Genomic DNA, 27,656 nt, shown 5'->3' with positions numbered 1-27,656 from the left:
CTTTTCGTTTCCTATCGGTCGGATTTTGAGTTCAAGTGTCGGCGACTTTTTACAATACGCACATGCTTCCTTTGGACACTTGTTCTCATGATTGTTGTCAGATGGAAGTTCCATATTGTATAATATTTCGGGAAAGTCTGCCTTCGTCAGATGTTTACTAAACTTTAGTTCAAATGTGCATGCAAGAGGGGGGCTATTTTAAACATGAACAGTTTTTCAGAAATTGGAAATTAATTTTATTTAAAAAATCTATTATTATTGTTTAAACTTAAACTTGGGTTTGGGTTAATATTCAATATTATTTTTTATTTTATTTACTTTTTGTGTATTTTGTTTAAATTTTCAAATTTATTTCTGCTTTCTTATTAAGATGGTTAGTATGTTTAAATTTAATATATTTAAAATATTTTTCTTTTCTTTTCGCATTGTAGCTATTTACAGTGGGAAACGCCTCGACAGCAAAGAGTCGAAACGTCCAAACGTGCATAATGGCACAGAGATCTTTCACGACCGCCATTCTACAACAGTGGCCTTTGCTCTACAGACATTCCAAGGTTTTTGGAAAGTCTTGGAATTCTATTTTGTTCAAAGCTGAAAGGCAAGCAAGTGTATTGCTGGCGTCGGATGATCGACTGCGAAAACGTTGGATCCATTTTTCTTTTAAACATGAAGCGGCAAGAAGACGAAAGGTAAAAGAAAAGTTTTTTTGTTATTTACAAAGAGTCACCATTTATCAAGGCCAAAAGCCATCCGAGGATAAAAATTAATATAATAGATAGATTGTTAGTTGAATGATGAAGAATATTATGAGAGGATTGAAAATGATTAAATCGAAGGAATAAAATTTGATTATTTATAAGAACAGTTTATGATTCATAGTTGTTAATACACTGTATTTAAAGATGACAATGTTTTAGTCCGTAGGGTAGCAGTATCATAGTAATGTGTTCCAAACGTTGTTCTTAGAAGGTGCATGTAGAGATTTTAGAAAGACATTCAAGATTGTCAGTCCGTGTCATTAACCACTTAGCATTGCATCATCTCAACATAAATTGTTTACACAGATCAAACAGTGAAAATAGCACAAAATGTTTATGGGTTTTGTTTCAATTTCATGCAGAAATAATTAATGATGATTAATTAATTATTAATCATTAATTATTATCAATTAATGATTAATAATTAATTATTATTAATTGATGATTAATAATTAATTATTAATAATTATTAATAATTAATAAGTAATGATTAACAATTAATGATTAATAAGTAATGATTAACAATTAATGTTTAACAATTGATGATTAATCAGTAATTATTAATAATTAATGATTAATAATCATTGGTTAATATATAATAAGTAATGATTAATAATTAATGATTAACAATTAATAATTAATAAGTAATAAGTAATTATTAATACTTAATGATTAATAAGCAATAATTAATGATTAATAAGTAATTATTAATAAGTAATTATTAATGATTAATAAGTAATTATTTATAAGTAATTATTAATAATTAATGGTTAATAAGTAATGATTAACAATTAATAAGTTATTATTAATAATTGATCATTAATAATCATTAATTAATAATTTATGATTAATAAGTAATTGTTAATTGATGATTATTAAATAATGATTAATAAGTAATTATTTATGATTAATAAATAATGATTAATAAGTAATTATTTATGATTAATAAATAATAATTAATAAGTAATTATTAATGATTAATAATTAATCATTAATAAGTAATGATTACTAAATAATTATCATAATTAATGATTAATAAGTAATTATTGATAATTAATGATTAATACATTTCTGAATTTTTTAGATGAGGAATTATTATTTGGATTCTGTGGACTATCATTCTCATCTCGAGTTTCATTTTCAAAATGTTTCTATTGATGTAACCTCTTATCTTCTTCAGGTGTATCTTGTTGAACTTGTGAATCTTTCTGTCAAGATCAGGAATCTGCTCAGAATTATGAAATTTATTTAACCTCTTGGGATAACCCTTATCCTTGAGTGGCCTTTAGACCTTGACTTCCAAGTAAAAAAAAAACAAAACGTTCATAACTGAATTTTACGAAGTACTCTATCCACTATGCCATGGATCCTTGTGACCACAACCTGAAAATAACATTTAAGATAAAAACAAAAGTTCAAAGAATCCAAACAATAAAATTTGATTGTTTCATTTGATTACAATTCTTTCATTTTGACAATTCTAGGCTGACCCAATTCGATTTAAACCGAAACCAATGGACAAAGATGTGAAAACTATTCCAATCAGTCCGAACATGACAATCGAAGAAATTGCCAAAAGCATGGGAAAAAGTACAGGTGAGAACGATTTCATGTATTTTCCTCATTCTATTTTTTTTCATTTGGTCTTTACTAAGGAATCCACACTTAAGGCCAAAAGCCACTCAAGGATGCAGATTAAAAGGATGGCCCCCAGGCTAGGGGTATCCTTAGTGGTGGGCTCCAAGGCTGAGGGGGATTGTCTATTTGGTTCACTCTCCGGATGGTGCTGGTTTCCATCTGCAGTTCCATGTTTGATGAAAATCACCAAAACAAGTGATCTGGAGACCGCATCCATAATGGGGAGCCGACTTTGGCACCAAAAAGAAGTGGCGCTAAAGGCGGCAAGAAGGGGAAATAAAACTGAGAGAGTGGGGAGTTAATTGGAGAAAATTATTATTTAAACTGTTTTCCAGACATTAAAGAAAGGAACATAATTCTGATTTTTGTTTTTTGCATAGTTATCTTCATTAACTGACTCGAGTTGTATGTGTGACAAAGAAAGTGAGGGGGAGGAGAGAAAGAAAGAAGGATATAAGTTATATTACACTTTTGCCCCGAGCAGTACCGGGTAGCACTGCTAGTTAACAAGATAAAAAAAAAGAAAGAAAAAAAATTTAGAACTGACAACAGCCAACCATTAAATATAAAAATAATTTTTAAATTTACCCCAAGTCAGATGGTTCCTAATGCTCCTAATCTAATAAGGAAACATATTAATTTTACAATAATCCTTCCCACAATGCACCTCGTTTTTTTTAGTAATGTGAAATGAAAAGTTGAATTTATATTCAATATTTTGGCCGATATTTGAAAATTAATAATTGGAACAATAACTCAATAAATAAACATGTTCTTAAAGAAATGTTTTTATAATAAAATTGATTGAACAGCTTGCAAAACGTCAAACTTTAAATAAATAATAAATACATTTGATTTTTTTTTCTTGAATTTATAAATAAAGAAAAACTAAAATGGAAGTGCATGCTGGTTGATATTTTCGAGGTTAATTTTTTTAAATATGATATTGAAACTTAAATTTATTCATTACATTTTAATTTTTAATTAACCATTATAAATAATTAAATTATTAACTAATTGCTATTAACTCCAAAAAATATTTGGTGCTTCTGCAGTATACCGGCTTTTGAAACAAATACATTTCCAATAAAAACACTATTGCATACTTACGTATCATGTCGAAATTAGTATAAACTTAAAAAATTACAAAAAATGATCGTGTAGAAAAACAAACACAAGTAAAAATAAAATTTATCAAATTATTGAGTTTTATTGTATATTTTTTTGTTACATTTTCACCCCAAACAAGGCACATTGCCACTTTAGTGTAGGGGGGCTACTATCAGGGAAAACAGCTACTGGGATACTATGTAGGGAGTTGAGCAGCAAGATGTCAGTTCATGTTGCACTTGAACTTCTGCATGTCAGTACAGTTGGGGAATCAGGGACCTGGAAGGGAATTCCAAAGTCTAGCGGTTCTGGGGAAGAAACTACTGGAGTAGAAAGATCTTTTACATCTAGGGATCTCTACTGCGTGGAGGTGGGATTTAACTGCCTGTCGGGTTTGTTGAGGGTGTTTACGTTGTGGGGGCACAAGTCCTTGCAGTTTGTCAGAGCATTCACCATTAAAATACTTGTAGAACAGGCAGAGGGATGCAACATTTCGTCGATGGGACAGAGGCTGAAGCTTAGATGACAGTTCAGGACCTATCAGATTGGCGACTCTCTTTTGAACCTTGTCTAGGAGCGAGAGACTAGTGGCAGATGCACCAGCCCAAATATGACAACAATACTCCATACATGGGCGAATGGTGGCCTTATAGAGGTACAGGATACTTTCGGGTGTTAGTAGCTTTTTCGCACAGTAGAGAGAGCCTACCTTCTTTGCAGAGGTCCTGGCAATGCTTTCAATGTAATTGTTCCAACTCATGTTTCCTGTGAACGTTAGGCCAAGGAGTTTAAAAGATGTACTTTCAGATAAAGAGTCACTGGCCATTGCTATTGGTGGTAGAGAAGGTTTCTTGTAATTATTGAAGGAAATAAGTTTAGTCTTGGCAGCATTGAATGTGACCATCCATTTTTGTCTCCATTCCACTACAGATTGGAGGTCATCATCTAATGTTTCTGCCATTTCTTTAGATATGTGTTCATTTCTTTTCCTGTCATGCCTGTTATGTTTTAATGTGGAAGAGTTGTGCAACCAATTCAGTAAGATAAACTGACTTGTATCCCTTGACTTAAATTAAGGATTCACTATTTTTAAATAGAACATAATTGTGGATGACTTTTTGTTAAAAATATATCTAGTATTGGATCCCTTGTTTTCCTTGACATCTGCTATTGAAAAATAGAAAATGATCAACCATCCAGCTCTACGATTTTTTTCTGAAAACGAGATCTTGCACATCTTCTATTGGATTATTTTTCACAATTTTTTGAATTGGTACACTGCATGTCTTCTATTGGATTATTTTTCACAATTTTTTGAATTGTTGCACTGCATGTCTTCTATTGGATTATTTTTCATAATTTTTTGAATTGTTACACTGCATGTCTTCTATTGGATTATTTTTCACAATTTTTTGAATTGTTGCACTGCATGTCTTCTATTGGATTATTTTTCACAATTTTTTGAATTGTTACACTGCATGTCTTCTATTGGATTATTTTTCATAATTTTTTTGTATTGGTACACTGCACAAGCAGCAAACATTTTTATAAGAATGCAAGGCTTATTTTTTCACAATTTCTGTTTCAGATCATGTGTTTGAAGTTCTGTTATACGTAAAAGGTGGTGAGAAATATGATGAAGTCCACAGCAGTAAGTATTCTTTTCATCAGATATTTTTTTCGGATTATTGTATTATGGTTGGTTGTGATGATAACTTGGAACTGTAGCAGAGAAAGCGGTTTCATTTGAAAGAAAATTGATTTCACCCACAAAGATTCTGAATAGTTTTATTAAATTTTTGTTGTCCTATTTTTTATGATTTTCTCTTGATTTTTGTACAAAAGTTTTATGTACGAGGTGCTTTCAATAAGTTTCCAGACGTTTTTCATATGGACACATTAATTGTATCATTCCAACAACTTCTGGAAGGCCACTTGTGTGAGTGTGTCAGGGAACAAGGTCTGGACTTTAGGGAGGGTGAGGAACTGTCTTAATGCCTATCTTGACCAAATATTGTGTGACAAGGATGGAGTTACGGACTGGTGCATTTATTCAAATCTTCTGCATCTTCAGTTCCTCACAGAAAAATTGCGTTTACTGTTCCCACAATGACATCAAACTCATTTTCAATCCTGAGTCATGCTCACTCATTATTCCATTTAAAGATCTTGGAGACTGTTAACGTTCGGTTGAGAAGGCCTTCTCTCTGTAAACAGAGGGAATGCCTCTTGGGTTTGAGCGTGATTAGGATCTTCGAGTAATATAATGTTGCTTTATTTTAATCGTCTTCCTTCATTTAAAAATTTTTTTCCCCCCGCACATAACGTAACGCAACGTGATTTTATTTTAAATTGTACATATTTTAGATTCTCCTCCTATTTTTTTTTTTTTTTAAACAAAAATCCCTCAATACAGCTTTCAGTGCTCCCATAAAGGCTTTTTTGCACATTTTCTTTACTGTGTTATACAACATAATTAACATATGTTGTTCTAATGATGGTAGTCCTCAAACTGTCCTTGTCCATTCACTATGTAGAAAGTGCGGAGTTTTGATTTACCCAAAACCACACACACCTCCAAACACCCGGGCAATGCCGGGTACCCCTCTCTAGTGAAGCATGAAAGTCTTCCCTTTCATGATTGTGATATATGTGATATGTACATACATATATATACACGTGTGTTTTAAAGTAGTTTAAGACAAATAAATTTAGTAGTCACTGAACTATTATGAAGAAAAAAAAGCTAGTACTCACTGAAGAATCTTATGAGAGGATTGAAAATGATGAATAATATTATGAGAGGACTGAAAATGATAACATTTAATTATTGAAAACGAGAAGTATTTGTTGATACTGGATTTGAAGATGACCATGTTGTAGTCTGCAGGGAAGCTACAGTTATGTCAGTGGGTGGGAGTTGCCTGTCTTGTTTGATGCAAAATTTATTGTTTGTATTTTTCCTTGTCAGAAATTGATAGCATGGATATGATCAAAGAAATTATCAAACGATCCGGAATGAAATCCATCCCAGCACCAAAACGGCTTGAAAAAGTGAAAGAAAATAAAGATATTCTAAGGCAGTAAGTCGTATTGATTTTATTTTGTGGCGCAGTTATTGGCTTGTTATCAAATTATCAGATTCAAAATGTTAACGATGGCATTTGACGTTGAAACTGAATTGGGATTAATTTAAATTAAGTTTCAGATTAACAAAAATATTTTGTCTTTTTTTTTTAAAGTACTTAAAGATTTTATCAACTCGGCGTATGGATACAAAAGTAAAAATCTATTTTACCTCTCCGCATACCAGTGAAGGAAGTTTCGATACACTATAATAATCACACACACACATATATATATAATGTGTGTGTGTGTATACTAACAGTTCAACCCAGCTTTGCTTGGGCCCTATGTACTGTTCATAACTTTACATGGATATGTATATATATATATATATATATATATATATATATATATATATATATATATGTTAAACAGTTTGACTCATGTTCTCAGGTAACCTACATATAAAATTTCAAGTGTTTAGATCCAAAATTGGCGGAGGAGTTTGGTAGAGTCTATTCAGTCTCTCATAATACAGTCCATTTGACAATCAAAAAACCTGACTGTATGGGCCCGCATTCCAATATCGATGGTCTTGAGTTTGAGCAAATAAAGCAAATAAATGAATCTTAGAGTGGTCGTGTTTTTTTGTTGACGTTTTCTTCTGTTTTTCATTTTATTCCTTAGGGATGCTCCAGACAGTTCCGTTCTAGTGAAAAGGCCGCCAGTTGTAACGATAATGGGTCACGTGGATCATGGAAAAACCACATTGCTTGATGCACTCCGCAAGACGGACATTGTGTCGCAAGAATTCGGTGGAATTACTCAGCATATTGGCGCTTTCTCAGGTTTGTTGCCAGAAACCTTTCTTGTTTTCCGAAACAGTTTTACTAATTATTAGTGTTGAAATGATCAATCGGAATCATAAAGCTGACAAAAATGATTCTTTACACGGTCGAACGATAAATTTGTCGTTCTAAAGAAAACAACACTACACTACTTATTTTAAAACTTCTATTGAAAAAATCAATTCAAGTAACTTGATTATATAGTAGAGCTGACATCTATTCAATGTAGCCACCTTCAGCCTCAATCAGCGTCTCAATACATCTGGAACTGGGAGCATGTCTTTTTCACAAGCGCCGGCAGGAGCTTGGCAGATGGTGGCGATCAGGCTGGCTTTGGTGTTGTGAGAGGTCATGTTGGTGATGTTCTCAACATATGACCAAATGAAGTAATCTAACAAGTTCAGGTCAGGGGAGAAGGGTACAAAGTCGTAGCATTCCTTCTGAAGCCAAGCCTGGCTCTCTTTGGACTTGTGGGCCAGCACCGAGTTCTGCTGCCACACCCAGGGTCTACCAGCAGTCACCTGATTGTACCAGGGGATCACCATACTCTTCAGCACATACAAGTACAGTGTTGACTTTCAAGCCGACTTCAAAGATGTGAGGTGGCATGATGTGGCCCTCACTTGAAACCACACCAAAGACCATAACTGTGGCTGGAAACTTCGTTTAGCTGTGCTCTCAAGCGTTGAACTAACCGAATTTGCATTTTGAGGGTGCTGGCAATGGTCCTTTTGTCATAACTTGGATCAGTAGAGTGCATGAGTTGTACAGTGGCGCATCTCTGATCTCGCTCGTTGAACATTGTGTCACTTTCAGACATGATAGAAGATTACTATTGCCTTTGGGATTTATACACAACTGGCCAACTAGTAAATTGTCTGCAACAAAAAAGAAAACTGGTTTTCATGAAACGGAAATGGAATCATGTCGTTTTTTCTAGGGCGACAATTTTATCATTCCACCCTGTAGGTTTTTCTTTTGTTCATTTTTATTTAAAACTTAATTTTCCATTGCTAGTACTAATGACAAAAGGATAAATATTTATTTGTTGCAATTGAAGAACCTGTCAACTGTATTGTTGAGCTATCGATTCAATGCCACCATTCAGTCTCAAGAGACAATGGACACTCCCGTAAAGGTAGCTGCGCATGTAATTGTGAGGCAAAGGTTGTGTACTCCTAACCACACTTCTTCTGAATTCGCATTGCAATGGTCCAGTGGCAAGAACATGCCCAAGACTGACTGGAAACAATGCCGAAATAGGCGCAGAGCACATAGAGCACCTGGAATTCCCAAATGGTCACCCATTTTAGCACTGACCAGGCTCAATGTTGCTTAACGCAGTGATTTGATGGGAGCTGGTGTGTCAATGTGATTATGACAATGAGTTATTACCCATTATGAATATGACTCCACACGACGAACTACGGGATTGAATTTACTGTACTATGGAAAGACCACAGGATGCATGGATGTCTCTACACTTGACTCTCATAATGCTTATTGTGTAGATCCTTGATAATAGTACCTTTATCGTAATAAAACTTATTGGCTGATTTTTTGTGTGTTTCTCTCGGTCTTTATCATTCGTGACTACCAACTCGTTTGTAGCATACGTTTACGATACAACAATTTTAAACTATCAGAGAAAATCTAAAAGTCACCCACACACAACCCACATACATGAGTTTTTGCAGTACAGTAGAACCCTGGGATACGGCATTAATCCATTCTTGGATTGGCATTGTAAGGTGAAATCTGAAAAAATAAAATAAACATTTAGCAGTTATAAAAGAATCAGAAGCGGGAATTTAGAACAGAATTGGTAATTGTATCAGAATCGTGAAAAATATTGGAATGATTTCATCACTTCTATTTATGTACAACAAATTATGAAAAATTACTCCTGCTTGTTTTTTGTGTTTGTTTGTTTTGTTTTTTTTGCTAAAAAATAAACAAATTTAATTTGTTGTACATAATTAGTAAATCCCTGTCAAAAACGTTTACTATTAAAAAACATTTAATATAAAAACTGATACATTTACTTTATTAAAACATGAAAAGCGTTTACTATTAAAAAACATTTACTATTAAAAAAAATTTAATTTGTCATGCATAATTAGTAAAAACCTGTCCAAAAACGTTTACTATTAAAAAACTATTAATATAAAAACATAAAAACATTTACTATAAAAAAAAACTTTTAAAAAATCATTTAATTTATTGTACATTAGTAAAACTCTGTCAAAAACATTTACTATAAAAAACATTTACTATTAGAAAAACTATTTAATATAAAGAACATAAAAATATTTACTACGAAACAAATCGTTTACTATAAAAATCATTTACTATCAAAACATAAAAACATTTACTATAAAAACATAAAAACATTTACTTTTAAAGTATAAAAACCATGAAAATCATTTGTTAAATTTTTTTATTTGTCATGCATAATTAGTAAACCCTGTTACAAAACTCAATATTAAAAAAACTATTTACTATAAAAAAAACAAAAAAACATTTACTATGAAAAACATAAAAAATATTTATTATTAAAAAGAATTTAATTTTTCTTACATAATTAGTATAACCCTGTTAAAAACACGGCACTTGTACAGTTTAGTCAAGACATAAAAAAATGAATATATTGAAAAAAGGTTATATTGCACATATCCCTTATGGAATGAAGTTCTTCGAAAAAAAATTTCACTTAATTTCATCAAGTAGTTTTTTTTGTTTTTTTTTACAGCGAAAAAAAACAATTTGTTATGATGCCGAGCAAAATGTTCGATTTTTAGGAAGAAAAGCTAGAATTAAAGATGGGAAGGGAGTGTAGGCACTTTACATTGAGTTATCTCCCCGTGGCATGTAGTTCAGCTTCAACAAATTTCACAATGGCTGACTTCAATGCGCTCTCATAAAAACGTGTTTTTCCGCTGTAAAAAAAAAAAAAAAACCTACGCGATCAAATTAAATTAATTTTTTTTCGGGGATCTTCAGTTCAAAATGGATACGTACAATATAACCTTTTTTTTCGATATTTTCATTTTTGAATGTCTTGATTAAACTGTACAAGTGCCAAAAACACTTATCAAAAACTATTTACTATAAAAGCATAAAAACATTTTAAAAACTTTAATTTATCATACATAATTAGTAAAACCCTGTTAAAAAACATTTACTATAAAAACATTTATTACAAAAAAACATAAAAAACATTTACTACAAAAAAACATAAAAAAAACATTTACTATTAATATTTAATTTGTTGTACATAATTAGTAAAACTCTGTTAAAAATAATTTTCTATAAAAAACACGAAAAACTTTTACTATTGAAATAACAATTATAAAAAAAACATAAAAAAACATTTACTATTTTTAAAAGTAAAAAACTTTTATTTCTTTGAAGGGAACATTTTTTTTGTTTAACATATTTTTTAATATTTTCCCCAAGTCTGAAAAAAAATTATTTATTTTTTACAACAAAGATTTGTAACAAAAAGAAAACAGTAAAACCCTGTTTAAAAAAAACATTTGTTGTAAAAAAAACATAATTTTTAGAAGAACAAAAAAAAAATGTTCCCTTCAAAGAAATAATGATTTTTTTACAACTCATATTTTTTAATATTTCCCCAAGTCTGAAAAAAAAACTTGTTTATTTTTTACAAAGATTTTTAACAGAAAAAAAAAAAAATATGCCAGTCTGTCTAAATTAAAATCGATTGCTTCTTGTTGTTCTTCACATAAGAATCCCAGATAGCTCGAATATATATCACACAAATAGAGAGAGAATCAGCAGGAGCTCTTGTCGTTCTTTCTCATAATTAGCAAAAGCTTTTTCAGAAATTTTTCTCGAGAGTTTAGAAATAATGAAGTCTATTAAAAAAATTTTTTATATATTACTAGACACGTTTGATTAAAGTATTTCTGAAAATATTTACACTGGTTGACAAATAATTAAATGTTTGTAAAATGCCCGGTCATAAAATACGTTTAAATATATTTTAATTCATGCAGATTTCGTATTTATCTTTACAGAGTCAATTCTCTATTGAATATTATATTGTACCTAATATATAGTACTGATTTCAAAAGTAAAAAAAAAAATGACTTGGATGCTATCAGCTAGAATCGAAACCAAAACATTTAGCACTCCAGACGCGTTCCCTACCATTTGAACTATCGACAGATAAGAGAAAGATTTAAAATGAAACCACTTCAAGTTATCAATGAATTTGTGCATGCTCAAAACTAATAGAAATATGTCTGTAAGTTGAAATGAACATTTTGCATTTTAACTTGCCGACATATTTCTGTATGCGTTATTTATCCATCCAAACAAAGATTTTACTAGTTATTAGTAGTGGGACGATTCCAATATTTTTCATGATTCTAGTACAATTACCGATTCCGATTCTTTATAAAACTCTAAACATTTAACTATAAAATTGTTATTTTTGCCAGATTACCATAAAAAAAAACATGTTAAATGTACATATATTTTCTCAAAGTTTTTATCATCACTAGTAATTTAAAATAAATATTTATTATTTTATTATTACTAGTAATTTAAAATAAATATTTATTATTTTATTATTACTAGTAATTTAAAATAAATATTTATTATTTTATTATTACTAGTAATTTAAAATAAATATTTATTATTTTATTATTACTAGTAATTTAAAATAAATATTTATTATTTTATTATTACTAGTAATTTAAAATAAATATTTACTATTTTATTATTACTACCACCAGTGAATAGTTTTGCTTTAATCAAAAAAAAAAAAAAATGGATAATTAAAAGAATCGTCTTTGGCATCAGAAAATTTTTTCCGATTCAGATACCGATTCCGGTACCTCAAAAGTTCTGATTTTTCTGATTCCCGATTCTGATTAATCGTCTCACCACTACTTGTTATCAACCATCCTTGGTGTACGAATACTATTTCCTGTTAATTTCAGTGTTATGTGACCAGTAGTTTAAGAGTTTATTAGTTAAATATTTTCACCCACGTAAACACACATCTGTTTTATTTACACACGTTTCATTTTTATTTACACACGTTTCATTTTTATTTACACACGTTTCATTTTTATTTACACACGTTTCATTTTTATTTACACATGTTTCATTTTTATTTACACATGTTTCATTTTTATTTACACACGTTTCTTTTTTATTTACACACGTTTCATTTTTATTTACACACGTTTCATTTTTATTTACACATGTTTCATTGAACAGCAAGGATAATTCCTGTTTGTTTCTCTTGTGATCTGTTTTATTTTTTTCCATTTGGCGGGCCAATGTTTGAACGTTCTGTTCGAGTGTAAAAAGAAATTTACCATAGTAACATGAATGTGTTCGACTGTTCAGACATTTCAAACGATTGCGTTTCGTGAACTTTTTGAAAAAGTCGTTTAAAAACGTTAAAAGCATTTCACCCTTATATTGAGACTGATTGATGGTCGATTTGTTTATTTGTTTATGCGAATGAGTACGGCTTCCATGATTGGGAGGCGTAGGTTACAATATGAGATGGCTAAAATGGCAGTGTTTATTCTTAATATGTTTCTGAAGTCATTTTGGGGGTGTCAGGTGCTACAAGGTGTTGGTAAAGGTGTTTATATAGATTACCAGCTTCAAAAGCTATGACAATAATAAATGTCTTCTTTGTCTTTAGTAAATATACCTTCTGGAGAGAAGATTACATTCCTTGACACGCCTGGCCATGCTGCATTCTTTGCGATGAGAGCAAGAGGAGCTTTGCTGACAGATATTGTCGTATTGGTTGTGGCAGCCGAAGACAGTGTGATGCAACAGACCATTGAATCTATAGAACACGCACAAAATGCAAACGGTACGTATGAATTATTTTGTGAGAAAATGCATGTGTAGTACGTCATATGGAGACGTAAAAATATCAAGGTTAATGTTGTTATATACCACATATAAACTTGGCTAGGAATTTTTATCCCCGAGCCGCAGAATCAACAGAGGTTAGACCATTCCTGTAATGATTTGCTCCCTGTTGAATTTGCGGTGGGATGTTAGTTCTATACAGTTCTAGGAGGTCCACCCTCCTAGGCTTTACTATCTCACTTTAGGAAGAGGGTAGTTTATTGGTAATCGCCTGAGGCAGCCTGGCCGGGGAATGCCGACAGGGCTGCCTAGGGGACGGTGACTTCGAAATCCTACTTTCCGACCTCAGTGTTACTGTTCTTGCAGTGGGATAGAACTATCTACCCTTTACTGCTTTACGGCCATAGCCACTAAACAGGACCAGTGTTATCAGATCAGGTTGTCTGAAGATATCGGCTTCCTGACCTAAAATGCACTAGATATTGATTTAAATTTTTTTTTTAATAAGAAAATAAAATTTTTTTTTTAATAAGAAAATAAAATTTTTTTTTTAATAAGAAAATAAAATTTTTTTTTTAATAAGAAAATAAAATTTTTTTTTTAATAAGAAAATAAAAAAATTTTTTTAATAAGAAAATAAAAAATTTTTTTTAATAAGAAAATAAAATTTTTTTTTTAATAAGAAAATAAAATTTTTTTTTTAATAAGAAAATAAAATTTTTTTTTTGATAAGAAAATAAAATTTTTTTTTTGATAAGAAAATAAAATTTTAACCGAGAAGCAATTGTAAGTAAGCAGACTCGAACCTGTAACACGCCTGAGGAAAAAGAAGTGATAAAAAAACAAACGGTCTTGATGCACCTACCGCGATTGTGACGTCACAGGCGGTCAAAATAACGTCTTTTATGCGACGGTGTTGATGTGAGGTTTCAATGACTTGCAAAAATGTCAGCAAAAAAAATCGACCCCTTCTTGTAGAAAAGTGCCCAGTTGAGGGTGAAGGAATTAATGTTTTTAGCCAATTTTTCAATATTTGTCGTCTGAAGGATCGAGCTTCAAAACGATCTTGTGAAAATCCGTCACCTCTGTCGACAGTTTTAGGCAGACATACAAACATATATACATACATTTAAACAGACAGGTGAGATTTATATATTAGACTAGCGGGGAGTATCCGGCATTGGCCGGGTGTTTAGAGGTGTGTGTGCTCGGGCGGTGGAGTGGGGTGGGGTAATCAAAACATAAGAATAAGCGAAGTAAATATTTTTAAATATTAAATAAAAATTAAATATTATATAAAAAAAGTTAAAACTTAAAAAATCGAAAAAAAACACAAAAAAACTAACGTAAGGCAAACGAACGATGTTAAATGTAAAAATCGGAAAAACAAAAAATAAAACAGAAAAATGAACGTTAAAACTGAAAAAACAAAAAAACATGTTAAAAATGGCTTAAATAACCCTGTTTCAATATTAAAATTTAAAAAATCGGTGGGTACCCAGCATTGCCCAAGTGTTTTTGGGTGTGTGTGGTCAGTCGGGGGTGGGAGGGGTTGGGTGTTAATGAAAACCGAAGTAAAAAAAAACATTAAAAAAATCTGAAAACACGTGAAAAATGGCTTAAATAACCCCACTTCAATATTTAAATTTAAAAAATCGAAAAAAAAAGAAAAGAAATCTCCCACCACGATTCGAACCCAAAATGTTTAGATAATGACCCAACGCTCTAACCAACTTAGCTAGCTAACATGACATACATGAAATTGTGTCAGTTCTTCAAATATTTAAACTAAATCAGGTTATGACGTCGTCTGATGCATGCAAAAGGAGAGCCTCTTAGAAGCGAAGGGTAAAAAAATAGACCATGTAAATTCCTGACGTCACCGATTGGTCAATTGAATAAAGAACCAAATATGTTTGTCTTGTCATTCTTTACAACAAAACGGTAAATGTGTTTTATCATCATCTTGTAACGAACTCTTGTGTAACCTCTTCCAAGTATTATGTGTCCTCCCATCCATCATAAGTGAAGTATCCCCTCCTCTCTATATGTGTATAAGAACTGTTGCATCAATATCTAATTTATTATAATAAGTAGTTTGGTGTGAGAATGATACTTTTCTGTAAACAAATGTTTCTTTACTTTTAAGAACGTTTCACATAACAAAGAAAGTTAACTTAATTACAAGAATAAAACATTACTCATTTATAAAGTAAGAATTGTCTACATTTTTCCACTTATTTTCATATAAAATGTTAATAAATAAAAAAAATATTATTATATTTATAAGACATATCTGTTGGAAGATGTCCCGTCAGAGACCCCAAATCATCTATCAGCGTCTAGAAAAGCAGGGGAAGTAATGTAACAATGTAATGTAACAAGAAATCTGCCAAAATGGCATGAATTCTATAAAAATTTAAAGACCAAGATGATTATTGCTGCTGCTGAAAACAACTTTTTAAATACTATTTTCAAGTCTAATGTAAACAAGTTATTGTCGTGCCATCCTAAACCCTATCGAAGTTCCATCAGTACCGATCATCACGGTGTTGTCTCACCATCTACCTAGCACTTATTAACCTTCATCCTAGAATGTCCTTCGAACCTTGATAAGCAGTGACCCTCCAAGTAAAAAGCACATATCGATGTGCTAATTATGCTAAAATTAAAAACTGGTAAATAAAAAAAAATGTTTTTTTAATTTCAGTACCATTAATTGTGGCAATCAACAAAATCGACCAAGTTGGAGCCGACATTGTAAGTATTTTGGTTTATATGTTTGCCCTTTCTGAAAGGCAGGGTTCTATGGTAATAGGTTAGGGTTAGGTATACCAATATGAACACTACCCATGAATCCTCATTCCCTCGACCAATGCTGTCACAGAAGTGACCCACTAGGGAATCAATTTCAAAAAGATTAGTTAATCATCAGTACTTCAAGCAACTCAAAAATCATGCATAGTCTTCTTGCTGGCATTGCTAGCTATGTGTATGTGCTGTTTCTCCCAGGATTGAGGTAGTTTTGTTAGCCATAAATAAAATTCATCTGATATGCTTCTTGTAAAAGTCTACCGAGCCCGAGATCAGCACTATTTATAACACCGGATGATGACTGGTGTTTCACTTTTTTCTGACCTGTTTCATTGGTCGTTTCCATTCTGTACACTTCTTACGTTATTTTAGAAAATGAACGGTTTATTTACCATGGCGACAAGGTCAAGGAAATGGAGAGAGTAAAAGAGAAAGACTTCAATTATTTTATCGATGCATAAATTAATTATTATTTATTATTAATTTACCAGACCATTTTCAATATGTCTGATCTTCCTGAGTCTTTTAAAACAACCTCACAACAAATATGTTTATGTCCGCCTGCTTCATTAGCTTCTAGCTTTCACGATTCACAGTACCAGTTCCTTAACCCCTTTGTGATTCCTTGTTGGGAATGTTTCCTGTTTTAATATAACATCAGATTTATCCGAGCAAATATATTTCAGCTAATATTTGTACTAGGAAACGTATGCACCGATATGAAATACTCCAAACTATGAGTAAAATCACAATCAGTGTCCAAATAATCCTGAAACTCAGTTAATATTAATAAAATCGACCAATGAAATATCCAGGCTTGTATCAAGTGACACATCAATCATATTTATACTTTAAAGATATATCACACTGAATTGTTGTAACACAAAAAAATGGAAAGAAATAAAAGTAATTAAAAAAAATGGCACAGTAACACGCATCAATAGTCTCCAAGGATTCTCGTCACCGTTTGTCCATGTTCTCCCCACGTCCTCTTTTTATGCAGTTGAGCAGCAAGATTTTAGACACGAGATGCAAGATTTTCTGTCACTTTGTGAGACTGCTGTGTTATAGAAGCTGTGGGCGTTGCCGTTTTTATTCCCCCCCCTACCTCCCACCAGCTTGATTCCATATGATGCACACACGCACAGACGTTTTAATAGTAAGCCACAATTTTCCCTACAATTGTATTATAGAATTGGTTGAGGTAAAATCCAGTTGGATATCTTAAATTCATTTATGCAACAAAGACCATGTTAAAGGTATGAACATCATAATCCTCCAGCTATGGGAAGAATAACTGTTTATTTTTTATGTAATATTTGCAATAGGTTCTCTTTCTTTCACATTTAATGTCACTCTTCTCTTATTCAGAGTTTAAACGTTTTGAGGGTTTTTGATATTCCACAAGATCACTATTCAGCGAGTCAACTTTCTCCAAATTTTATTTATTACAGTCTTATCCAATCACTTTCTCCCAAGTTTTCCTTGACCAGCCAAACTTCCTGTGATTCAAGATATCCCTGCTCTAGCAATGCTTTATCCAGGAAGATGCAATCAAAGTAGAATATTTAATTGTAATAGTTCTGACCTGATGAGTTACAAATAAGACAAGAATATATAGATATGATTTGATGACATCTCGGTGGTTGTTCAGAATTCCCCTTATATTAAAAAACAAAAAAACAACAGAAAAATCTGTTTGATTTATATATTTGTTATGGAACAAAAAAATTGTACTCCAAAAATCACCTGAATTGGTCAAGTGGTTATTTTTTTTATATAGAAAATCATTTTTTTACGATTTTAAGTGATTAATGGTGAATTATAGCCACTACAAAGTTCAAAACAAACAAAATAAACCTCGGAAGTTCAAATTAAGTTATCTCCTTTTATCAAAAAATTGCATGGCGAAACACCTCATCTTTGCTTCCTCATTAAATTTAATTTTCTTAATTAAAAATAAAATAATTTGATCAATTTACATAACTTTTGGAATATGATATTTTTCTTCTGTCATGAGTATATACATTATACATATTTTTTCAAGAACCGACATATGTTATCATATTCTAATATACAATGTTATATTTTTCACCTGGGCAATACCAAGTGACCTTTCTAGTATTTTATTTATTTATAATTTGCAGGAAAAAACCCGCCGTGATCTTCTTACGCATAATGTTACGGTTGAAGAGTTGGGCGGTGATGTACCTTCTGTGCCGATTTCTGCTTTGAAGGTAAGTATGTCAGCTTCATATTTTTTTAAAATCTTTTCACTTCCAATTCAGTTTGCATGCAACTAGCTGTCAATCGAAAAATTCAAATAGTGTGATGCTCCTGTGGAGTCGGTAGGCCTGACGCTCTTCTGACTCCTGAAATTTAAAGATTCCTACCTCTGACTCTACATGAGTTTTATTTTCATAACGTTTCGGTCGATGTAACCAACCTTCTTCAGGTGTATCTTGGAAAACTCTGGAATTTTTCTGTCAAAGTCAGGAATTTCAATTGTATGGAATTTCAAACTATTCCTATTTACTTTCCTCCCCATAAGGGCAGAGTTTGACACAAAGTTGGTTTTTAATGTGAGGGAAATCCAAGGGCACTTTGGATAGGAACAAAAATAAAACTTGCCTCAGTCTAGAAGGATTTCTCATCTGATCAAGGTCAGAAAAAGTGAAGTGCAGTATCAGAACAGATACTACACTGTGATCTTGGCCAAAACTGTTACGGTTAACCTAAAAAAAAAAAAGAGTTATCTCCCTTAGACAGAGAAAAGATTGATCGCCCTTGGATTGGAAAAAGAAGAGAGAGTCTGCCATGACACTTTGAGACGAAAACACCTGCTTCAAAACTAAGAGACTTATCATCATCGCACATTCAGTGGTTAAAAATATAATGAAGTCAATTGTAACTTGTAAATAAATCTGTTGAACGTTTTATTTAGTTGTATCATTTTTACGTGGTTATTTCACATTCAACACTCATTTTTAAACACATAACACTAACGAAACCCTTTTTTAATCTGCGTAAATAGCATGTTCTCGTTCTGTCAGCCATGACTGAGTGGAAACAATTCACAATTGTATTGTTCATGTTACCTTTATAACTACAAGAAACCTTCTCTACCACCAATAGCAATGGCCAAGAACACATTACCTGAAAATACTTCTTTTAAACTCCTCAGCCTAACGGTTACAGGGAACATGAACTGGAATAGATACATTGAGAGCATTGCCAAGGCTTCTGCAAAGAAGGTGGGCTCTCTCTACCGTGCTAGAAAACTACTTACATTTTGAAGTATCCTGTACGTCTATAAGGCCACCATTCGCCCATGTATGGAGTACTGTTGTCACATCTGGGCTGGTGCATCTGCTGCTTGTCTCTCGCTCCTAGAAAGGGTTCAAAAGAGAGTCGCCAACCTGATAGGTCCTGAACTGTCATCTAGGCTTCAGCCTCTGTCCTATCGACGAGATGTTGCATCCCTCTGCCTGTTCTACAAATACTTTAATGGTGAATGCTTTGACGAACTACAAGCACTCACTTGTACCTCTTCGACGTGAATACCCCCAACAAACCTGACAAGCAGCTAAGTCCCACCCCTTCACAATAGAGATCCCTAGGCGTAAGAAAGCCTTTTACTCCAATAGTTTCTTCCCCAGAACTGCTAGACTTTGGAACTCCCTTCTGGGATTCAGCTTTCCCAACTGTACTGGCATGCAGAAGTTCAGGTGTAATGTGAACAAACATCTTGCTATTCATCTCCTTTCATAATGCCCCTGCAAATTATGTACCCAATAGTAGCCTCTTTCTTCAAAGTGGCACTGTGCCTTGTTTGGGGTGAAAATTGATATAAAAAAAAAAAAAAAACCTTCTCTGAGGATTGAACCTTCAATCTCAAAAAGAGTGTTACAAGTGCATTTTACTTAGTACTTTATCCATTGCGCCATGGCTGAAATGTTGTCTGAATAATCCAAACTGTAAAGAGGATATATTATTTAATTTCAATTCATGATGAGTATTGTTTTATTACTTTTTATTTATTGCGGACTATTGTCCTCATCTTTTTCTTAGTTGTTTCACAACGTTTCAGCCAACTATTCCTATCCCGTCATGGTTACCACCTGATGAAGGCCAGGGGGAATAGTTGGCCGAAACATCATAAAACAACTAAGAAAAGATGAGAATAATAGTCGGCAATAAATAAAATTAATTGTAAAGAGGATGTTATGAATTTTTGAGATGAGGGCTGATTGTTTGTATTACAGTAGAACCCCGGGATACAGTGGCTGTAGGATAGGTTTTTTTTTTTCCAGGTTATGATGTGGAATACAATGTTTTTCCAATCCCTGGTTACAGTATTTGTCCCACCTTCGTGTTGTTTATAATGTTATTTGATTATATACACGTATATTATATACTGTACTGTATTTTGTTACTAATTTTAATGTCGTTTCACAAGTATTGTGTTCGAAAACAAACGTTTTACAGGAGATGCTTCATTATTTAATTTTCTGGGCTTTTAGTTGTTTCAACCTCCATTCAAATTTTTTAATCCTAAAGTTCTTCCTTAGAAGTGCACGCCTGTGGAACTCTATTCCGGTTGCCTGTTTCCCACCTGACTACAACCTGGATGTCTTCAAGTCCAATGTAAACAAATTCCTGATGAACCGCCCCCTTAAGTAAGACACTTTATCAAATCTCCAAGACTAACGTACTGTACACACAATAACACTTATCCCCGAGTGGCTTCCTGGACTTGATAAGTGGTGACTACCATGTAAAAAAAAAAAAGTTTTATTTTAAGGTTTAGTAGAAACGTGGGAATGAGGTTACTTGAAATTTGTTTGTAGGTTTGGTCCAGGGGAATGAGGGAACATTTTCCAGTGTAACACCAAAGAGAGGCAGCGTGAAATCATCAGTGACCATTAACTTTTAGTTAATACGCAGTAGTATTAGTTGGAAGAACTTCTTTGGTTGTTGAGGACATGGGGCGTCGTCCTCATATTGAGAATCGCCACCCAATGTGGGGGCGAATGTAACACCAAAGGAAGGCAGCATCAGACTATTAGGGTCGATGTGACGCTTTTATTTAACGTTAGTATTTTATCCCGGGCAATATCGGGTAACCGAAAGATAGATGTTAAGATTTTATTCCGGGCAACACCGGTTAACTAAAAGATAAATGTTAATATCTTGTGCCGGGCACTACCAGAGAACCTTGCTGGCTTCAATTCTGCCAAAGTATTTTTTTTTCTTTCTTTAAAGCAAAACAATAATAATGATCTAGTCAAAATGGACAGAATGATAACTTCAAAAAACATACGTTTTGTTTTCAAGTCGAGCGATGATGACAAATTCCGATACAGTCATATCCAGTGCAAAAAAAGGGAAATATTTTTTACCTTTGATAAAACTGAGGATAAGAGAAATGAATCCAAAATATTAATTGAACCCGAGGTCGATTTCGGTACAACGATGGTGACAAATTCGGGAACACGATTCATGTGTCAGCTGAGGGAAACAACAGATAGGTTATGTTTTTGCTTTGAACTAAAAACTACATTGGTTATCAAAACAAAGATAAATAATTTCTTTGGAATTAAAATTTCACACACACATTTGTCGGCTTCAAAGAATGTTTTTTTGAATCAAATATTAAATGATTTGGTGTGACTCTGATAAAACCATTTGAACCCAAAGTGACCTTCCTAATGTTTTCATTCTCAAGCCGAATCGCAGTATTGAAATTTAGATCAAGAGATTTTTCAATTTTCAATAACATATTTTGTCGAGATGTTAACAGAATAATAAATTTGTTTATTTCCTCTGATAATGAACAAGTGTCACATCTAAGGAAAGAATTCATGAAGCATTTTTTTTTCCTTGGACGCAGTTTTCTTACTTACGCGGTTATCGCGTATTACGCAGTTTGGAAATTATCCAATGAGAGAAAACTGGTTATTTTCCATCGGGCGTTTTTGATTGATCGGGGAGGAATTAGAATTATTCTTGGATTGTGGGAGGTGGCCAATTTTTGGTCATCAGTCAAATTATCCAATGAGAAAGAATCAGACAATTTGGTCGGGAAGGAATTGGTAATTGTCGCCCCGCCCAGTGCTCTACTATATAAAGACGAAGAAAGTCAGAATTAAAACAGATTCAGAGATTCAGATTCAGAAAGAACAGAAGTCGAGCAAAACAGAGCGAGTCCGAGAGTCAAGCCACCTCACCTCCTCTCTCTCTCTCCCCCCCTTGCCTATTGCCCGATAACAAAAAAAGAGTTAAATTAATGGACCTGTGAAGCCCCACTTAGAAGTGTAAATGCTTGCTTACAAACTCATACTCCAAACTGTACATATGTTTGTATATATTTCTTTTATGGTTTTCTTTTAATACATTTATATAACCCAATCTCCGGAGTCTTTGTTATTCAAAATTCTTTGATGTGCTGATGTTTCATTATTATTTTTTTTACTTGTGGATCTGCTTCCGTCAACGAGCACCCAGTATCTCCGAAGACGAAATCTCTAGACAATCACAGAAGATCCGGCCTTGTGGACATTGCAGCAAAGACGATTCCACCAACGCACTGAAGGAGGGCTTACTGGGTGACGTGACGTACCGGTGCGGTTTCATAAGAACACAGGGCTATGGAGAAAAACTTTTTTGGTTCCGGGCAGCTTCACGCAAAAACCTCCACATAGAAAATTATTACAGGTGAAATGATGCTCCTTTTTTGTCTTTATCATGTAGGGGACAAATCTGCTTGACCTGTGTGAAAGTATTGCTGCCGTGGCTGAAATGATGGAACTGAAAGGTGATCCAACAGGTTTGGTTGAAGGACGGATCGTTGAAGCAAGAACGGATCCTAATCGAGGGTTAGTAAATTATTTAATGTTTTGAATTTCATAATTTGAAAAATCATTTCAACCTCGCGTGTCACTATATATAAATCATCTCTATATATAAATCATCTCTATATATAAATCTGTAAAGAAAAATACATTCACTAATAGAATTAAATAACTTTAAAGAAATGAAACTCTTTTCTCTTTTCCTGCTTTTTTTTGTGGGAAGGGAAGACATCTTTTTTTCTTGCAGCAAATGTCAGTTACAGATGGAAGCCATTTTTTCATCAGCAACAAATGACCATATTGTTGTATTTGCAACAACAAAATAAAGTTCTTTTGAGAGGAAAGAGAGAATTATTTTCAAAATGGGTGTACTATAATTTGGGGCTCTATCTTAGAAAGATTCAAAAACCAGTTTTACTATTTATGCATGATAAAGTAAGGCATGACAAATGTACAACAAGGATCACCTGCTCCCGCTGATCGTCTCTTTATATAACAAATTAAGACACAAAATTAAAAAAAAACAAACTTTGTTTATTGTTACTTCACGTCAAACAAGGCACAGTGCCACTTGAATGTAGTGGGATACTATTTAGAACATAATTTGCAGGGATTCTATATAGGGAATTGAGCAGCAAGATACACTTGAACTTCTGCATATCAGTACAGTCAGAGGAGGGAATTCCAGTCTATCAATCTGAGAGAAGAAACTATTAAAGTAGATGGCTTTTCAGCATCTAGGGATCTCTACTGTGTAGGGGTGGGATTTTGCTGCTTGTCAGGGGATATTTATGTTGAGGGAATACAGGTGGCTGGAGGTCATCAAAGCACCTTCCATTAAAATATTTGTAAAAGAATTTCATCGATGGGACAGGGATTGGAGTTTGGTTGACAGAGCAAAACCTATCAGGTTGACGATTCTTTTTTGAACTTTGTCTAAAAGAGAAAGATTAGTAGCAGATGCACCAGCCCAAATGTGGCAACAATACTCCATACATATTTTTTTTTACATAGGAGACACCACTTATCAAGGCCCGAAGGCCACTTGAGGATAAGGGTTATAGAGTGTACAGTAATCAATGGTATAATATTGTAGTAATCGTTACTAATGGAAATTTGGTAAATTGGATTACTTAAGGGGACGGTTCATCAAGAATTTGTTTATGTTGGACTTGAAGACAGCCAAGTTGTAGTCAGCTGGGAAGCAGGCAAACGGAAGAGAGTTCGACAGGCGTGCAGTTCTAAGAAAGAAGCTTTGTCCATGGAATCTATGTTTTGATTTAGACACAGATAAAGAGTGAGGAAAATTATTGACAGTGGTTTCAGCTAGATGAGTGTTTTTCGTGAAAGATTGGTGAGGGAAGATGGTAGCCTTGTAGAGATACAGGATACTCTCAGGTGTAAGTAACTCTCTAGCATGGTAGAGAGAGCCCACCTTCTTCACAGCAGCCTTGGCAATGTCCTCAATGTATTTCTCCCAATTCACATTCCCTGTGAATATTAAATCAACGTGTTTGAACAAATAACTTTCAGATAATGTATCTTTAGCCATGACTATCAGTGGTTGAAAAGGTTTATTGTAATTGTTAAAGGAAAGAAGCTTATTCTTAGCAGCATTGAATGTTACCATCCATTTATGTCCTCATTCAACTACAGATTTCAGGTCTTCCTTTAAGGTTTCAGCCATTTCCTTAAGTATGTGTTTATTAGTTTTACCTTTGTGTCTGTTATAGAGTTTGGTATCATCAGCAAATATACCCATCTCGGAGACAATTTTATCAGGGAGTGTAGTATTTCAGAGGGAAAGGAGATTTTGACTTTTGTCTGAATATCTCGTTATTAATATTAATATGTGTGTCTTTTATTACATGTCTATGTATGTGATTGTGATACCTTTAGTGTGTGTATATATATATATGCGATAAAGTTACCATACCTTTTTTTCTGTTTCTTGGTCGTCTCGGGGGATCGGTTCTTCTTGTCACTGGTCGATGCTCTAAGGAACATCTGACGAAAACATAACGCTGATTTTCTGGCATGGATTCTTTATTTCGTTTATGAGTTAATGAGAGAGGGGCATTGTATTATTGACTGAAGCTCTCTTGCGTTTCTTTCTTTGGCCCATTCTGCGTCCCTCAACACATGTATTTTGCCTAAAATTGGAAACCTGATTCTCTTGCATCTAAGCGAAAAGATATCTTCTCTTTTTCTTACATGCTCTCTCTCTCTCTCTCTTTTTTTCCACGTTTTCTTTCACATGAACTGAATGATATTTCGGGTGCCACTGCAATGTTTGATATACATCACAACTTAATCCTTTGAACTCTTTTTGCACTTACCAACCTGCACAGCAAACTCATAATTTTTAACATGCCGGCATAACTTTGGATAGATTATATATCAGGAGGTCATTTATGAATATCAGGAAAAATAAAGGATTGATTCTTGAGACACACCTGCAGTGTCATGTTAACGCACATCAAATTGTTCCTGGTGTTATTTTTTGTTTTTTTTTGCTGAAAATCTTTGTAAAAATATACAAGGAAGAATATTTTAAAAAAAAACCTTGCAAGTCAAACATAAAAAGTTAAAGCAATGTTTAATCTAAAAAACAAGAAATATTTTTTTTTTTAAACCACAAATGTTTGTTTTTTTTGTGATAATAAGCGTTTTTATTTCAATAGTTGGTTGGTTGTTTTACGACATATCAACCCTTTTCAGGTTATTTAATGCCGAATCCAGTTATTTTGAAGAACGATTTTTTAATATGGTGTATTTGTTTTTTAAGTCGTATTCTATTTAACCCATAGTTGGGACCCTAACAGGTGCTACCACTCCGGGTCAGAGTGGACCTGGGAGCAATGGCAATTAAAGTGTGGCTCCACACTCCCTAAGGCCTGCAAGCTGGGGCGTCACCATCGGATATAGTTTAAGGTTATATTCAGAACCTTATTTCAATAGTGAATTTTTATTAAAAAAATGACAATAAAATAAAAATATATCAACAAATTATTTAATTCACCAAAATATCAGCTCGTCAGTTTGAAAAAAAAAATTTTTTTACAAAGACTTTTAGCAAATAAAGAAATGTCCATCTAAATTAAAATCAATTCTTGTTTTTAACATAAGAATCTCAAGTTGCTTGAATGACATGTCTAGATACCTCATGAATAGCGAATCAGGAGGAGCATGTCATGTCTTAATTTGTCATAATTAATAAAACCCCTCAAAAATGCTGTAACAAATAACAAAGATAGAAATAACTCAGTTTTTTCTTCTTTTTTTATTTGTTTTTCTTTTTTTTTTTTTCACTTTTTTCTTATTTTTTCATTTATTCTTTTTTTATTTGTTTTTCTTTTTTTTTCACTTTTTTCTTCTTTTTTCATTTATTCTTTTGTTATTTTTTTTGCATCTTTTATATTGTTTGTCATTTTTTTCTTTTTTCATTTATTTTTTTCTTCTTCATCCACAGTAAATTAGCAACGGTTATCGTCCAACGAGGAACTTTAAAAAAGGGTGACTTACTTATTGCAGGAATGGCTTGGGTAAAGGTTAGTTGATTTAAAATCTATGAGTTTACATATTTTTTCATTAATCACATGCAAGTTCTTTTTTTTTTTTTTTTTTTGTCAAACTTTTTCAGGTTAAGAATTCTGTAAATCACATAAATTTATCAAATAGTTTTATTTTTAAATGAGAAAATTTTATGAGCAATAGAAAAGCGGCCATATTGTCTACAATTTTGAAAGCAATCTAATATATATATATATATATATATATATATATATATATATATATATTCATCAGAAGGAAGAGGTTTGCAAAATATACAATAAATTTTGCAGGTTAATGCATCACAGAAAATAAACATTATGAAATTTATCAGATTTGCATCAAAAATGTCATTTGACAGTTTGAAGGGATTCAAAGAGATTGAGAAACCAAGAAATGGAGAAAAAGGATATGATAAAAATCCAATGATAGTGAAATCTAGGACAGGGAAAATTCCAAATGGATCTGTTGAAAATCCATTAGTAATCCATAAGAAAACAGAAATATAAATATAAATGTCCAGGGTAAAATGGAGCTTCAAGAAAAACCATCAGGTCATGGAGAAATGAAGATATGCAAAGTTTTTTTGTTTTTTTTAAATAATGGCTCAAGGAAATGGAGAGTGTTAAAATGGAGATTTTAAATGAGATTAGGAAATGGGGTGGTAAGAGAAAGAGAAAAATGAAAAAGAGAGATAAGAATAGAAGAGAGGAAGAAAGAATATTAAAAAGTTGAAAGGAGAGGGGAGAAAGAAAGATAGACATAGTTGAGTGGGGAGGTGAGAAAGAAAGAGGGAGAATGGGGCAGGTAGAGAGTCAACTTTCTAAATCTGTTTAGAATAGATAAATATAGGTCAGTAAGGGTCAATTTGATTCCGGTTGATTAATTTTAAATTTGGAAAGAATTAAAGCGGGAGAAGGGAATACTGATGGTTCAATAAATTAATGCAAAATTATAATTGTACGCATACACATATATACATATATAAATGCATATACACACATATATAAAAAAATAGAATAAAAATAATGTGAAATAATATTCCAAATTTCAAGATATTGACCATCTTATCATTTATTTCTTTAAATATGTTATTCGGCAAATAAAATGATAGAAGTTAAAAGAATAAAACATTTTTAAAG

At 32.7% G+C, this 27,656-nt stretch overlaps 1 protein-coding gene across 1 annotated transcript in view; it reads left to right on the top strand.

Moving 5' to 3' along the window:
* The window catches only part of LOC145260289 (translation initiation factor IF-2, mitochondrial-like), a 58,133-nt gene that overhangs the window by 6,837 nt on the left and 23,640 nt on the right, over nt 1-27,656 (top strand). Inside the window, exons 2-11 of the mRNA XM_080118142.1 lie at nt 432-689; nt 2,243-2,354; nt 5,095-5,157; nt 6,478-6,589; nt 7,260-7,420; nt 13,116-13,292; nt 16,005-16,054; nt 18,256-18,345; nt 22,862-22,986; nt 26,435-26,513. Coding sequence (XP_079974268.1) covers nt 489-689; nt 2,243-2,354; nt 5,095-5,157; nt 6,478-6,589; nt 7,260-7,420; nt 13,116-13,292; nt 16,005-16,054; nt 18,256-18,345; nt 22,862-22,986; nt 26,435-26,513 — 1,170 coding nt within the window. The 5' untranslated portion in view covers nt 432-488. The remainder of the gene's footprint in view (nt 1-431; nt 690-2,242; nt 2,355-5,094; nt 5,158-6,477; nt 6,590-7,259; nt 7,421-13,115; nt 13,293-16,004; nt 16,055-18,255; nt 18,346-22,861; nt 22,987-26,434; nt 26,514-27,656) is intronic.

The sequence above is a fragment of the Euprymna scolopes genome, chromosome 36 (genome assembly GCF_053919585.1).
Source record: "Euprymna scolopes isolate OS-2025 chromosome 36, ASM5391958v1, whole genome shotgun sequence".
Classification (NCBI taxonomy): Eukaryota; Metazoa; Mollusca; class Cephalopoda; order Sepiida; family Sepiolidae; genus Euprymna; species Euprymna scolopes.
Note: the sequence above shows the minus strand (reverse complement) of the source record. Positions and strands in the feature narration are given on the sequence as shown.